Raw genomic sequence first — 17,301 nt, forward strand, 5'->3', positions numbered from 1 at the left:
CTTGAGACGGTGTATTTAATTAAGTAAAAAGTGAAGTTCTTCAGGAAAACATGTAACTCCACAACCTCAAAAAGGAATTCCACAAGAACAAAGGTAATCCTCCAAGACAAAAAGGTAAATCCACAAGGTGGAAGGTATAGCACAAAAAGCCTCAAAAGATACTCAAAAACAAACAAACAAACAAGAACAAAAAAACAGAATTCCACCGGGATCAACAAGAGTTCACAGAGTACTAGGGCTGGGTGCTAACATACAAACACAGAGCAAAGGACTGAGGAAAACAAAGGGTTTAAATACAATCAGGGGAAACGAGGCACAGGTGCAAATAATAATGGGGATCAAGGGAAAACAAACAGTCAAAAGGCACAATTGGTCATGTACACATTTTTCAGATGTTATCCCAGGTGCAGCAAAATGCTTCTGTTTCTAGCTCCAACAGTGCAGGAATACCCTAGAGCACACAAAAAAACGATACATATCTCGGCCTAAACATCAGCGCCACAGGTAACTTCCACAAAGCTGTGAAAGAACTGAGAGACAAGGCAACAAGGGCCTTCTATGCCATCAAATGGAACATAATATTTGACATACCAATTAGGATCTGGTTAAAAGAATACTTGAATCATTGATGGAACCCATTGCCCTTTATGGTTGTGAGGTCTGGGGTCCGCTCACCAACCAAGAAATCACAAAATGGGACAAACACCAAATTGAGAGCCTCTGCATGCAGAATTCTGCAAAATATCCCCTGCGTACAACGTAAAACCCCAAATAATGCATGCATAGCAGAATTAGGACGATGCCCGCTAATGATCAAAATACAGGAAATTAAATTAAATTCTACAACCACTTAAATGGAAGATATTCCAAATCTTCCATAACAAAGCCATCACCAACAGAGAGATGAACTTGGAACAGAGTCCCCTAAGCAGGCTGGTCCTGGGACTCTGTTCACAAATAGACCCAAGTGAGTCCCAGGACAACACAATTAGACCCAACAAAATCATGAGACAACAAAAAGATAATTACTTGACACATTAGAAAGAATTAAAAAACAACAGTGCAACTAGAATGCTATTTGGCCCTAAACAGAGAGTACACAGTGGCAGAATACCTGATGACTGACTGACCCAAAATGAAGGAAAGCTTTGACTATGTACAGACTCAGTGAGCGTAGCCTTGCTATTGAGAATGTTCGGCGTAGGCAGACCTGGCTCTCAATAGAAGACAGGCTATGTGCACACTGCTCACAAAATGAGGTGGAAACTGAGTTGCATTTCCTAAACTCCTGCCAAATGTATGACCATATTAAAGACACAAATTTCCTTAAGATTACACAGACCCACAAAGAATTTGAAAACCACATCCAATTTTGATAAACTCTCTTATCTATTGGGTGAAATACCACAGTGTGCAATCACAGCAGCAAGATGTGTGACCTGTTGCCAAAAGAAAAGGGCAACCAGTGAAGAACAAACACCTTTGTAAATACAACCCATATTTATGTTTATTTATTTTCCCCTTTTTTACATTAACTAGTTGCACATCGTTACAACACTGATGGGGCCAAGTAGCTAGTGGAATAGTGGTGAGTTTTTTTGACTGGGTCTATGATTAATTAGTAGGGCAAATGTTCTATGATGTCTCATGAGCTTCCACTCCAGAACAGTAAGTGGAAACACACAGCTAGATAGAGGAATACATGAATAGCGGAGGCCGTGACCAGCAGACGTGACATTTTGGGGAGAGCTTTTGCAGAGACGGGGAAGGTGGTTGGAAGGGCGCGCTTGTTTGACTTTGAAAAGTGTCGCGGTATCTTTTGATAAAGAATAACATCAAGACGAAGCAGCTGCTTGGTACGTGGGATGCACTGTTGAGAAATACATCCCGAGGGGTGTGTGCTGATTGTGGCAGCCGGTTAAATGGCGTCCCTTGAGAAAGCAAGAACAAGATGTATGTCAGGAGAAGTGCAGTATCATCATAAGGAGACTTATACTTGGAATATGGAGGGGGAATGGAGGGAAAAAGAGAAGCAGAGGAGGTCTAAGCGAGAGAAGGAGGAAGACGGTGAGCTTGAGTCAGTTAAAAATGGCTTGGAAAAGGGAGATGGTTTGTTAAAGGAGAATGGTAGAACGTGTAAGCAGTGTGAGCTGAAGAGAATGAGGGCGAAGTATCGGAGATGGTAGGTGTGATGAAGTTCTCGGAGCCCGAAGCTTGCACCGAGGGTCAGGATAAAGATGAGTCTGTGACAGTAGGAGTGAAGTTTTGGTAAAAAGTGGACCCTTGCCTTTTGGTTGATCGATTTGTGGTTTCAGGGTGGGTGAAAACAGAGTTGGGTACTGTGGAATCGGTGAGGGTAACCAGAAGTGGTCTTGTGATAGTTGTTTGTGTTTTTGCTGGTCAGAGGGAGAAGGCGCTCGGCATTAAACGAATGGGGGCAAGAAATGTGAATTATTTTGCTCTCAAGAAAAGGGCGCCATTGAAAGGAGTGATTGCTGTGGGGAAGCAGTAAATGTAAAAGTTGACCAACTGAAGGGGAAGATTCCCGGTGTTTGTGATGCTTGTCATTTGGTGCGACGCAGACAGGGGGGTGAGAGTGGTGAAACAGCAGTCATTGTCTGTTCTTTTGAGTTTTGATGAGTCTTTGCCCGACAAAGTGATGTGACTTATCCTGTACAAGCTTTTGTGCGATATACATTATGTTGTTACAGGTGTCAAGCTTATGGGCATGTGGAAGCAGTGTGTAGGAGGGAGGTTCCTAGGTGTGAGAAGTGTGCAGAAGGGCATGAGACAAAGGAATGTGTAGCATTGAGAAAGTAGTGGTATGTGTTAATTTTAGGGGTGCCCATGGGACTGGGGATGATGTCCTGTGCGAGAGAGGCAGGTTGAAGTTTCCAGGGTTAGAGTAGTGCAGAAGTTGTCATATGCTGAGGCAGTGAAGAAAGTAGATGAAGATGGGTCAAGGGAGAGGGATCCTGAGAGGAGTGGTGTGAGTAGTAGATCTGTACCAGTAGAGGGTTAGGCCAGCAAGTGATATGTTTCAGTAAGAATGGATTTTTAGCATTTATAGCAATGGTTATCAACTTTACTGCAGGGATGGAATGTAACTTGCAGAAATTGAGGTTGCGGTGGCAGATGCAGAGGTATTTGTGAGACTTGACATCAGAAGAGTTACATGGTGTGTTGAGTGGTGGTGTCCCATCCTTTCAGGTTGTTGACATGAGGTAGGACTAAATATATTTAAGTAGTGGATTAGGGTGGTGTTATTTCAATTTAATTTTTTTGTTGATTTTTTTTGTGAATGTAGTTAGATGGTGGGGTATTTTTATTTTTCAAGCAAAGTATAAGGGAGTTGTACTCCAGTCTAGTAGGTGGCAGTAATACAACATATTGGGCTCCCGAGTGACACAGCGGTCTAAGGCACTGCATCTCAGTGCAAGAGGCGTCACTATCTGGTTTAAATCCAGTCTGTATCACATCCGGCCGTGATTGGGAGTCCCATAAGGCGGCGCACTATTGTCACAGCGTTGTCCGGGTTTGGCCGGAGTAGGCCGTTATTGTAAATAAGAATGTGCTCTTAACTGACTTGCCTAGTTAAATAAAGGTTACATTTAAAATGTAAAAAAATATTGGATGCCAACCGCAGTTAAACCTCATCGAAGAAGGGGAGGCCGTGAATGGCCTCACACTCCAGTACAGTAGGTGGCGTTGTATGCACGTCGCGGTTGCGATCCGCCAATACTAATTTAGAGAAGAAGTGAACCGTGACCAAGAATCATTTCAACGTTAGCTTTTTTGTGTTATTTAGACGTTTATTAATATTCTGGAACTCAAACTATGACTAATTTAATTGTACAACATCACACGTTTACCTCATGTATTCTTTAATTCGCGTTGGAGACAGGACTTGGTTGATATACGTTATCTAGGTAACGTTAACTAGCCGCTAACAATGGCTAACTGTATGGTTTTTCACACTCAAATAGCCTCCATCATGGAGGTGCTAGCGAATGCAGCAGTGGCAGATATCTGTAAACTCGTAGACGATGACTATGCAGTGTTTCGTTTGGAAATGTCTCAAAGCCAGAAAGAAAACCGAGCATTGCGGAGGAAACTTCAGCTACTGGAACTGAAGGTGTCACGGGAGCGCGTCCTCGCAAGTCGTCCCAGTAGTGTCAAGATCCTCGACCGAAACAGAGGAATGGCAAGAGGTACATTTTGCTGGAGGCTGCGGGTTCTCCTCTGCGGGTGTGTGACCTTAGATACGTGAACCCCTATGGTTAACCATAATTAGGTCTTGTTCCGTTTTGGATAGTATGCAATAATTCCCCTGATTACGTATCCATCATATTCTAACCAGATGCTTGATTTACTGCATTTCCTATTATTTACTCATCGAAAACAATGATGCATGAAACTTAATCTCAAAATAGTATATCAAGAAGTTATGCGAAGTGTTATTTTACATTCCTGCCAATACCCGTACTAAATAGTATGCAAAAAAATGAAATAGTACTACGAATGCGTCATCTAAAGAATGATCGACTCCCGCAATTAGTTTATTTTGGTACAACGCGTCAATTTATGATTATCAGCTGTTGTCAAAAACTTGAGTCAGAAAAGATGAGTGAATTCTACTAGATTAAACGCCAAAATAAGTATACAGTTTAAGTATGTAGTATGCTAGTATTGGTATTCAGACATGGCCAGTGCCAATAGACCTTTGAGCATTGACAGTAGCTAACCTAATCACTTATTTCCCCACCCAATCACTCTCTCGGGTGAAGGACATCTCACTGGAGGCCATAGGAGCTTTGTAAAGCCAGCAGGACACAATACATGGAGAGATGACCCACCAATCACTGTTGATGAGGGTAGTGGAACCTCAACCAATCATGTTATTGTGATAGAGGTTAGTGTAATAGTGTTGCATAAAGTGTTACTTTGTACAGCATGTCAAATGTGTCTTGTTTATTTCAGAAAGGCTCCCCTCAGCTATTAATTTCCTTACATGTACATCCTGTCATAGGGATCCTTGTGAGACTTCTCTATGACATTGTTATCCTATTCAAATCATATACTGGTAAGAACCTCCTCTTCTTGTGTCAGTCTGTAGATGCTGAGGGTGCAGGGCCTGGGGTCAAGCTGGAGAGGTCTGAAGGAGAGAACCCAGGGCAAAGCACAGACATCCAGACTGAAGCGGCTGGAGTGCTCCCTGTAGCCACGGAGGACCCCACCCCCATGCCGCCCAGAACCCGACGCAGCATCACGGAGGTCAGTGGAACGCCGAACGCTGTCCTCAAGTCCGAGACAGACACTGAGACCTTAACTGTAGCACACAGGCTTTTACACACAGGATCTGGCCACAGATCCGATCCAGAGAGACTGGGGCCACTGGGCTGTCCTCCTGCTCCTGGCACAGAGTATTTACCGGTATTTCACCAGAGCCAGAAGACGGTTAATTCCTGTGGAAATACTGATGGTGATGCGTTAGACTCTGGTGGTGATGATCTGTCTTGTTTTTACACTACAGAGATGGACTCTGGCAACATATCCTTGGGTTTAGAGACACAGACTGATCTGTCTAGAGGGGACTGGAACCAGTACAGTAGTAGTGTATACTCTGAAGGGTGCCTAGATAAGAAAGGGGAGGTCATAGCTGTAGATGATGTGACTGTCAAAGTGGAGGGCGACACTCCTCTTACATGGAATGCAGACGAGACTCACTTAGGAGAAGGACACTCACAAGATTTCTTAGATTACAGGGAAAGCTCAGAGACAAATCCAAATGTCTCGAGCCACTCCCCTGTACGCACGCTCAGGGATCGGGCCCCAGTGTCCACGTCGAAGGGGCCTTCCGATTCACACTGCCGCGTCCTTTTCGATCAGGTATCGAACTCAAACGACAGGGCTAGAGCTCAGGGAGGGGGAAACACATCAGGCAGTAGTAAAGGGAAACGCTTCCTCTGCATGTTCTGTAGCAAAGGCTTCAGCTGCCTCCAGAAAGTGGAGATCCACCAGAGGGTCCACACAGGGGTGAAACCCTTCAGCTGTACCCAGTGTGATATGCGCTTCGCTGAGGCTGGCAGCCTGAAGAGGCACCAGAGGGTCCACACAGGGGAGAAACCCTACAGCTGCCCCCAGTGTCACATGCGCTTTACCCAGGCTGGCAGCCTGAAGAGACACCTGAAGGTCCACATGGGAGAAAGGCTGTTCGTCTGAGGTTCTCAGAGAGGAGCTACCTCAGGATACCCCAGCAGAAAAACGATTCCACTTTATAGCTTATTGCGTTTATATCCAACCATGCTAAGATTACTTTTCATTGTAGTGGGCAGAAAAGATCCACGGATGCATTTTGAATTACGAGAGTAAAAGATTTCAGTGTTGAATATTCCTGGGTAGAATATTGCATCCAGACATTGTGTGATATACACTGAGTGTACAAAACATTATGAACACATCGCTAATATTGAATTGCACCCCCCCTTTCGCCCTCAAAACAACCTCAATTAGTTGGGACGTGGACTCGAAAGCGTTCCATACGGATGCTGGCCCATGTTGACTCCAATGCTTCCCACAGTTGCGTCAAGTTGGCTGGATGTCTTTTGGGTGGTGGACCATTCTTGATACACACGGATAACCAATTTGTAAGTCGCTCTGGATAAGAGCGTCTGCTAAATGACTTAAATGTAAATGTAAATAACTGTTGAGCGTGAAAGACCCAGCAGCGTTGCGGTTCTTGACACAAACCGCTGCGCCTGGCACTTGCTACCATACCTCCTTCAAAGGCACTTACATCTTTTGTCTTTCCCATTCACCCTCTGAACGGCACACGTACAATCCATGTCTCAAGGCTTAAAAATCCTTCTTTAACCTGTCTCCTCCTCTCCATCTACAATGATTTGAAGTGGGGTTAACAGGTGACATCAATAAGAGATCATAGCTTTCACCTTGTTTCACCTGGTCAGTCTGTCATGGAAAGAGCAGGTGTTCATGTTTTGTACACTCCGTGTATAAAGCACATAAGCCTAAAAGGTCTGTTACATATTGTGTTTGTACTGTGTAGGCTATGTGATGTTCACAAATGCCTATTTCATTACATTCATTGAACTGCTTTCCCGAGACACTTTTAATGAGGAAATGAATGCAATTTATCAAGTTCATGCGGGTTTTTAGTTGATGTGTATTATGGTTTTCATATGCTCTATTTAACACTTATGTTTAATAAACATAACATTTTACTTCAAGGCTATCTTTGAGACTTTCTTTAGTATACATCACATCTGATCTCACCCTATTCTGCATAAACAGAACTTTATAACCAATATACACTTCCTAAATATACCTACACATACCCACACACTAACAAACACATACTGTACATGTCAAAATAGTTTAGTCATGTTTGTCTGACTTGACTTATCATTGCTGACTTATTTTTACCCACAACATATTTATGTCCACCATGATGGGTTCAACAACAATGAAGTCATTATGTAACTACAGTATAGAACTCAAACATAGTGGGGCCGGGTAAACACTCCGGGGCCATACTGCAAAAAAATTGACGAATGTTCAGACTAAGCATCAGGCAATCCAACACATAACAGAAGTGTAACAGCATGTACCTATAATCAAAGCAACTACATCATGTAGTTTACTGACTGATCAAATTGCTTTCTATGTAGAGTGTCTAGCTCCATGTAATTGTCGCAGATTGTGGCAAGGGTTCCAGATTGTGGCATGGGTTCCAATCTCACTTGAGTTTTTTTCTCCCCCCTTTTGAAATGTAGAATTATATTTGTGTGTTTTGAAGGGACGTAGCCTACAGCTTGAAAATGAATATTTAAGAATGAATTTAATTTCTTCAGCCTTGCAGACAAACACTGCTATGACCTAATATCCATATAATACAGCTTATGCAATATGATTGTGTACACCTGAATGTAGCCCTACAATGTTTTATATGCATTTTTATAGTCATCTACTTCATCACATGTGTTATTTGACTTGAAGATGAGCATTGTGTACTAGAGTAGGATTACAGGTTGTACTCTCACTATCATCCTACAGATGGCAGTATTGCAGTTTATTTTAAATACGTTTATCGAGAGTCCAGAGGACATTAATTGACCGTTCTAATTGAGGAAGACGTTTGGCTGTATCAGTATCAGATGGTGAATTACTTCTATTTGATTGTCATCTTACTCACTGATTCTCATATTCTGTAATATAGGAACTCCAACAGTAGAGCTATAGCCTACATCCATTCACATCAGATAGTGTCCTCCTTATGCTGTAACCTATTAATGCATATGGGACTTTGCATGGTACACTTCCTACGGAAATAAAAATGTATCACTTCTGAAACCCTCGTGAAATCCATGATTTCAATGTAAAAATGCAGACTGACACAGCTACATAAATCATTGTTGCTACTATAGTACAGGCCATATTATATTTAAGTATAGGCCTACACTTACACGTACAATGTTTCAGTGCATCAGGAAAGTATTCAGACCACTTTACTTTTTCCACATTTTGTTACGTTACAGCCTTCTAAACATTTTCCTCATCAATCTACACACAATACCCCATAATAACAAAGCACATTTTTTACATAATTATAAAAAAAAATACCTTATTTACCTAAGTATTCAGACCTTTTGCTATGAGACTTGAAATTGAGCTCAGGTGCATCCTGTTTCCATTGATCATCCTTGAGATGTTTCTACAGCTTGATTTGGAGTCCACTTGTGGTAAATTCAAATGATTAGACATGATTTGGAAAGGCACAAACCTGTCTATATAACATCCCACAGTCGACAGTGCATGCCAGATCTAAAACCAAGCCATGAGGTCAAAGGAATTGTCCGTAGAGCTCAGAGACATGATTGTGTTGGCACAGATCTGGGGAAGGGAACCAAAACATTTCAACATTTTCTAAAACCCTGTTTTTGCTTTGTCATAATGGGGTATTGTGTGTGTGGATTGGGGGACACACAATTTAATACATTTTAGAATAAGGCTGTAAGGTAATAAAATGTTAAATTGAAGGGGGTCTGAATTCTTTCCGAATGCACTGTATGCATGGACAGTGGGGCTCGAACCCCACGGTCGTTTACTAGTCAACGGCTTTAGCTGTGTTTGCCACCAGGAAAGCAATGATGGTTACGGTCCATAAGGCTATTCTACTACTTTTTTTTTATTTTAAACAATGTACAATAAACTTAAATGTTATATTGACTCCCACAGTGGACGTGTCATAAGACCCATAAAACCTAGGCTTACTCTGGAGTGACATTTTGATAACCCTGTAAATATCTCTCGGGCAAGGTGACTTACCAATATATTCGGTTCTATTTACTCTCAGATACGAAAATGCTGACTAACATCAGAGTAGACATCATTCAAGACTACAAATCCCTGCAAGCTCTTGCACGTCATCTCTAGCTGACACCTTCGCTATCAGCTAGCTAATTACCTTGATCCAAAACGAAAGATATATTGAACATTTCAATTTACTGTTCCATATTTGATTTAACATTTGTTTTATTTATGCATTTGGTCTTGTCTTGTACAGAATAATATCCTAGTAGCAGTCAAATATTTATAATGTGCCATGAATACTAGGCTATATTGCTAGCTAGCTACCAAAAATGATATTAGCAACATTCCCTTATTTGACCAGATCCTCTTCTAATTCAGCCTGTGGAGGTCTTTATTGAATCCCTTATCATTTCTGCCAACTATGTGAATAAGGTGAAAGTTATTTCAGTTCATGGTGTCAGAATGCACTGCTGTATTATATAAAGGAATTCAGAACTAACTTGTTGAAAAAAAATCTTGCCTGAGCTGTAGGTCCATTTGAGTGCGTGTGCTCACTTAGGCCTGTACATCAACCAGCACTGGGACCACTGGAGACTTGGAATGCTTGCGCTCAAAGTTCTGCTTGAATTTCTTCGGGTATGCATCTATAATGGTCAAGTACAAAATGGAGGAAGTTAACAATCTGTGGCTTAGATTGAATTCAAAGTTGACACATGATAAACTAAGCAATATGATGCAACAAACTTCTACACTTATGAAAGACTGTACCACACAGGCCAGTACAATAGCCTACACACGGAGAAGAACCTACAAGCACATTCAGTACCAACCAATACTACTCACCAGACAGAGCAGAGCAGGTGTGGACCAGTGCTGCCTTGGCTGCAGTCTTCTGGTCCGCAGCTACTCCCTTCTTAGCAACCGCCGCCATTGCAACTTCAACTTGAGAGTGGATCATGCGTTATATATCAATACCCCACCTCCCCCAATTGTACCCATAGTACAGAATAATGAATTAAACGGGTGCACAGCTCCAGATCTGATTGGCAGGACTGTGTATAAGCTTTTGTTCCAGCCCATACCCGAATACAAATCATAGCCCATCTCCGTGATTCGCTATGTTGATTACATAATGAAGTCAAATTTTAGAGCTGGGCTGGGACAAAACCCTTCACACACTCCTGCTCTTCAGGATTTCTTGCAATGACTGAATCGGACCACAGCAGGAGAATAGTGTTCCAGGTTGAAACAGCTGACCAAGTTGAGAGGTGATAGGCACACTCTTTGGTTCTGGAATAAATAAGTTGCAAATTAAGTTTGCGATTTGTAATATGACAGTAATTATACCTCAAAAACAAACGTGGGAATACCAATTAATGTAAAACCCACCATAGCAGGTAGGACTAAACAAGGTTACATAGCCTTGCCTACTAGTTAAACTAATGATCTGCAGTCCAGCGGGTAACAGCAAACATAAATGTTTTCCTGAAGTAAAGTTAGCACACTGTTGACTCGAGGATGCTAACCAGTCCATCTTTGAAACCTCTCAAAGAGGTTTAAAGTAGCTCAAGTCAAGTAGTACTTGAAGTAGGCTCCCCACCCCTCACCCACAGACACAAATAATATCAAGAATGCCTAGCCCTACCTTCATCATCGAAGTTAGCTAGCTAGTTAACTACTTGAATAGGTTCTACCAGCCATGTGGATGATTGAAAACAGGGCAGCAAAGTTTGTTTAGCGATTTAGAGCATATTACTATTTTCCTGTAAATAACCAGACCTTCATACAAACTTTCTAAGCTGAATTCTTGACGCACAACCGAAAGTGCTGCCATATCCTGCCGGCATGCCCACAAGCGAGCCACTCAGGCAGAGAATGACACGTGGATGAGGGTGAGGAACGAGATGGGTAACAATCCAGGCTATTTGCTCTGAGACCGGCATAATAATGTAATGAAACGAGCAGGTTTAAAACCCCCAACCTTCTAGCCCTAAGTCCAGCGTGCTACCGACTGCACCAAAAGCATTGTGGCTAAAAACACTTTATCAATTAGGTATTCTGTGTTTCGAAAGCTGGAGGCATTTTGTTTTTCACAAGCGTACTGTAGCAAGCTGTGAATTCTGCAAACAACATCGCTAAGATGGGCTATTAGCTGAAAAATAGACTATTCAACCTATACAAAATAATTCTCTAATAGCCGAACTGTGTGGGAGAAGAAAAAAAACTCCCCAACTGGCAACAAATCATTTGTATCTACCTATATACCTACACACATGTATCTACACGGTGAATGTTCTGAAAAAAATATATACAGTTGAAATCGGAAGTTTACATACACCTTAGCCAAATACGTTTCAACTCAGTTTTTCACAATTCCTGACTTTTAATCCTAGTAAAGATTTCCTGTCTTTGGTCAGTTAGGATAACCACTTTATTTTAAGAATTTGAAATGTCAGATTAATAGTAGAGATTTATTTCAGCTTTTATTTCTTTCATCACATTCCCAGTGGGTCAAAAGTTTACATACACTCAATTAGTATTTGGTAGCATTGCCTTTTAAATTTGGTTAACTTGGGTCAAACATTTCGGCTAGCCTTCCACAAGCATCCCACAATAAGTTGGGTGAATTTTGGCCCATTCCTCCAGACAGAGCTGGTGTAACTGAGTCAGGTTTGTAGGCCTCCTTGCTCGCAAACACTTTTTCAGTTCTGCCCACACATTTTCTATAGGATTGGGGTCAGAGCTTTGTGATGGCCACTCAAATACCTTGACTTTATTGTCCTTAAGCCATTTTGCCACAACTTTGGAGGTATGCTTGGGGTGGGGGGGGGGGTCATTGTCCATTTGGAAGACCCATTTGCGACCAAGCTTTAACTTCCTGACTGATGTCTTGAGATGTTGCTTCAATATATCCACATAATTTTCCATCCTCATGATGGCATCTATTTTCTGAAATGCACCAGTCCCTCCTGCAGCAAAGCACCCCCACAACATGATGCTGCCACCCCCGTGCTTCACGGTTGGGATGGTTTTCTTAGGCTTGCAAGCCTCCCTCTTTTTCCTCCAAACATAACTATGGTCATTATGGCCAAGCAGTTCTATTTTTGTACTTTTTGTACCAAAGTACGTTCATCTCTAGGAGACAGAACACGTGTCCTTCCTGAGTGGTATGACAGCTGCGTGGTCCTGTGGTGTTTATACTTGCGTACTATTGTTTGTACTGATGAACGTGGTACCTTCAGACGTTTGGAAATTGCTCCCAAGGATGAACCAGACTTGTGGAGGTATACAATTTTTTTTCTTAGGACTTGGCTGATTTTGTTTTGATTTTCCCATGATGTCAAGCAAAGAGACACTGAGTTTTTAAGGTAGGCCTTGAAATACATCCACACATCAAATTGACTCAAGTTATGCCAATTAGCCTATAAGAAGCTTCTAAAGCCATGACATAATTTTCTGGAATCTTCCAAGCTGTTTGAAGGCACAGTCAGCTCAATGTATGTAAACTTCTGACCCACTGGAATTCTGATACAGTGAATTATAAGTGAAATAATCTGTAAACAATTGTTGGAAATGATGAAAATTACAGGCCTCTCATCTTTTTAAGTGGGAGAACTTGCACAATTGGTGGCTGACTAAATACTTTTTTGCCCCACTGTATAACATTTCTTACCGAGCCTTTCATGCAAGTTTCTTCAACTGTCCTCTTCTGACTGATTTGAGCGATGTTGTGCGGTGATTCCAGCAGATTCCTGATGGCCTTTGCTGATCGCTCATCGTCTTCATTCATCAGTGAGTCGATGGATTGAAGTGTCTCGCTGGAAATGGAATACAATGTAAAAATGTGCAGCATACAGTAAAAACCAGCAGTTGATTTTATATAGCATTCTTTTTCGCATTATTTGGCCTACTTTACAGTATTGTCCCCTACTGTACCTGTACATTTTCCTGGGCTTTGCGAATAGCACTGTCCAGGACCAAAATCCAAGTCTACCAGTATTTTTTAAATGTCTTCACTTGGTTTTCCGTTCCTCCTGAATGCACTAATCTGCTCACTTAAATGAATAGAGATCCTGGTCACGGTGCTACAGTATGTTGTACAGCATAATCAAAGTGAGGACAATCGGCGATCTGCTGTATGCTTAGCCTATGGTAACATGAAAGCCCCACCTTTCCAGTACTCTTCACCGTGTCCAAAACTCCACCTTTAACGCAGTTACCATTCAAAAACAAGCTGTTTATCTAAAAACAAATGGCATTGCGTCCAAAGAGAACAGACGAAATGGACATTGTTTTCATCAAGCCAGCTTCTTTCTATGGTGCTACCCGTTCAAGGGTTAGGACTGTAACCACCCAGTGTTGCCAACTAATTTTCAGGGTAAGTTGCTAGAGGCAGGTTGATTTGTTGCTAAGATCTGGCTGTACAATTTTGATTGAGACATGCTGATTGATGTTGTAAGTTCTGTTCAAGATCAAACATTCGTGACCAACTATAAATAATAATAATAATAATATTATTATAATTATATTATATATTATTATTATTATATTATTAAGACAGGATCAACATTGTTTCAGTTGATAATAAATCATGTTTTGTTTACTTACTTTTTCCTTCATTTGTTTAAATAACTTTCTAGCAAGTCAAGCTATCTTACAGAACAGCTAGCTAGCTTGCTTCACTCATAATAATTATCACAATAAAACTAAAACGGGAAGCAACAGTCATAAAGTATAATTGGCTTAACTGCCAATGCATCTTATTTTTTAACGTACTATTAAAATAGTACTCACTTATAGGAATAGGTAAATCAATACAAGTTGCTAGCTATCCCATAAACCCATCTTCGAAAATCACATATTTTCATCTCCTATGGTTTGGTAACTTCCGGTTCTTCGATGGAATCTGGCCTGACTAAAGAAGACTGCACAGTTTGGAAAATTTCAAACGGAGCCTTCATCTGCAGAGAAATAAAAACCCATATTTATGTTTATGTATTTTCTTTACAACACTATATAGACATGACATTTGAAATGTCTTTATTCTTTTGGAAATTCTCTGAGTGTAATGTTTACTGTTAATTTGTATTGTTTATTTCACCTTTGTTTTATCCACGTCACTTGCTTTGGCAATGTTAACATATGTTTCCCATGCCAATAAAGCCTTTAAATTGAAATTGAATTGAGTTGCTGCGGTGCAGATTGCCTCCCAATGAAATGAATAGACTTCTGCCTGAAATCATACAGTTTGACGCAACCGATGTGTACAAGGCTTAACATCGTGTAGCACCCACTTGGGTGATGATACTCGAGTAGCCACAAAGGCGCTGGAATCTCACCACACAATGTTCATGGTCAGAATAGTTTATCACACTTCAGTTGGCACTTTTACGAAACCCTTTCCTCTTTTCCCCTCAAGCCAGCTAACTGATTTGAATCATCAAAATGATCAGATTATGATCAAAATATGAATTCAGAAAAAAACAGGAAGTCAATTGAAACAATTCCATTAAAAAAAAAAACACTTAAAACACCTAACGATTAAAAATATGTTTAAAATGTACAGAAGGGATCAATCTCTGGCTGCTGTTACGGCACCATGCCGACAAAAATCTCCCTTGGCTGGAGCAAACATTGTCACTCAATAATGGATTTACTCAGCTACGCAAGTCACACACTCAAGGTTGGCTGTATTTATACTGATGTATGTCAGTCCCCATGTCACTGTGTTCATCAATGCAACAACGACCAAAACATGCTAAAGTCAAGTCTCTCTTAACTGTTTCTCAACAGAGCTCACAACACAAGCTTATATGGGTTGTTTTCATGAAACTGGCACTTGACAAAAAATAAATTATATATATATATATACTGTACCAGTCAAAAGTTTGGACACACCTACTCATTCCAGGGTTTTTCTTTATTTGAACTATTTTCTACATTGTATAATAATAGTGAAGACATCAAAACTATGAAATAACACATATGCAATCATGTAGTAACCGAAATAGTGTTAAACAAATCCAAATCATTTTATATTTGAGATTCTTCAAAGTAGCCATCCTTTGCCTTGATGACAGCTTTGCTGGGAAATGGTTCATTTATTGTGTTTGGTTTCATAATTTTAAGAACGAAAATTGGATATCAACTAATTTTCTCGTTTATGGTTTCAAAATTGTGCGCTGAGTAACAGAAAACAAAATGTATCCGATTTTTATTTTTGTTCATACCTGGAAGTACACAACCTGTATTAGTTATTCACAGTGCATATGGGGTTTGTTTACAGTCTGGGTTGATCTGTAGTGTCGGCAGCACAGAGAAAGGATTAGACCTTTGTGTGATAGGAAGTTAAAAATAGTCATGTTAGCTAAGATGCTGAACTTATCATGAAGTTATTAGCATGCCAGTAGAACGAAATCAACAACTGAAATTGACTTGCACTAGGTGGCTAGCGAGCACTAGCTGGCTAACTGACTAGCTAGGCCTACCTGGCTACTGGCTATAGTCATGCTAGTTAGAAGTAGCTAGTGGAAGTAAGTTAGTCCCTCAACCTGCTAAGATGAAGCTGCCCAGCCAGAGGTACTTGATGCAGAAAGGTGAGATTTCTCCATTACATTCTGTAGCTAACTTAGCTAGAACTTCTGTTTTAACAGTATAGATGTTAAAACACACCTTTTTTAGCTTTGCTTTTCCTTAGGGTGCTTTTTAGTCATTCAGTTTTTATTGTTATTCTTTTGTTGTTTATCCTGTTATGTTTCTTACATAGTTTATTTGTTTTTTTCCTGTGAAGCACATTGCATTCCACTCTGCCAGAGTGCGGAAAGATCTGATAAAATGTGTATGTTTTTGTTGGGGATTTTCAAATGAAGCATTTTTATATTTTACAAATATTTGTATGGAACTTTGTTTTTATAGGAGGAAATATGTTGGTTTGAGTATTTGTTGTAAACTCTGTTATTTGTTCAAGTGACCAGGCCCTTAAGATCAACTTCTTTGTAAATATTATGAAAAAATATTTGAATCACTGTTCTGCAACATATGCTTAAGCTATTGAAGTACTTGCTTTGCTAGACCTAAGAGATATTGTTTGCTTTATACATGTTGTTTTATGTTCTGAATCTAGAAAAACATGCTAAACATTTGGAGGTTTGTATTACATACAGTGGGGAGAACGAGTATTTGAAACACTGCCGATTTTGCAGGTTTTCCTAATAACAAAGCATTTAGAGGTCTGTACTTTTTATTATAGGTACATTTCAACTGTGAGAGACGGAATCTAAAACAAAAATCCAGAAAATCACATTGTATGATTTTTAAGTAATTCATTTGCATTTTATTGCATGTCATAAGTATTTGATCACCTACCAACCAGTATGAATTCCAGCTCTCACAGACCTGTTAGTTTTTCTTTAAGGAGCTCTCCTGTTCTCCACTCATTACCTGTATTAACTGCACTGGTTTGAACTCGTTACCTGTATAAAAGACACCTCTCCACACACTCAATCAAACAGACGCCAACCTCTCCACAATGCCCAAGACCAGAGAGCTGTGTAAGGACATCAGGGATAAAATTGTAGACCTGCACAAGGCTGGGATGGGCTACAGGACAATAGGCAAGCAGCTTGGTAAGAAGGCAACAACTGTTGGCTCAATTATTAGAAAATGGAAGAAATTCAAGATGACGGTCAATCACCCTCGGTCTGGGGCTCAATGCAAGATCTCACCTCGTGGGGCATCAATGATCATGAGGAAGGTGAGGGATCATCCCAGAACTACACAGCAGGACCTGGTCAATGACCTGAAGAGAGCTGGGACCACAGTCTCAAAGAAAACCATTAGTAACACACTACGCTGCCATGGATTAAAATCCTGCAGTGCACGCAAGGTCCCCCTGCTCAAGCCAGCGCATGTCCAGGCCTGTCTGAAGTTTGCCAATGACCATCTGGATGATCCAGAAGCGGAATGGGAGGT

The 17,301-nt window shown here is 40.7% G+C and overlaps 2 protein-coding genes across 4 annotated transcripts in view; one reads left to right on the plus strand and one right to left on the minus strand.

Moving 5' to 3' along the window:
• Positions 1-17,301, minus strand: part of LOC124012386 (zinc finger protein 205-like) — a 303,385-nt gene that overhangs the window by 184,967 nt on the left and 101,117 nt on the right. The window lies entirely within an intron of this gene.
• On the plus strand, positions 3,557-8,334 carry LOC124012410 (zinc finger protein 184-like). Of its 3 annotated transcripts, XM_046325997.1 has the most exons (4): positions 3,717-3,929; positions 4,088-4,211; positions 4,788-4,912; positions 5,110-8,334. In XM_046325997.1, the coding sequence occupies exons 2-4, from the start codon at positions 4,202-4,204 to the stop codon at positions 6,220-6,222; spliced, it is 1,248 nt and encodes a 415-aa protein (XP_046181953.1). In that variant the 5' UTR covers positions 3,717-3,929; positions 4,088-4,201; the 3' UTR covers positions 6,223-8,334. The 3 variants fall into 3 exon arrangements, with proteins under 3 accessions (XP_046181954.1, XP_046181952.1, XP_046181953.1); XM_046325996.1 differs by having other exon boundaries at positions 3,716-4,211; XM_046325998.1 differs by lacking the exons at positions 3,717-3,929; positions 4,088-4,211; positions 4,788-4,912 and adding an exon at positions 3,557-3,698.

The sequence above is a fragment of the Oncorhynchus gorbuscha genome, linkage group LG24, assembly GCF_021184085.1.
Source record: "Oncorhynchus gorbuscha isolate QuinsamMale2020 ecotype Even-year linkage group LG24, OgorEven_v1.0, whole genome shotgun sequence".
NCBI classification, from domain to species: Eukaryota; Metazoa; Chordata; class Actinopteri; order Salmoniformes; family Salmonidae; genus Oncorhynchus; species Oncorhynchus gorbuscha.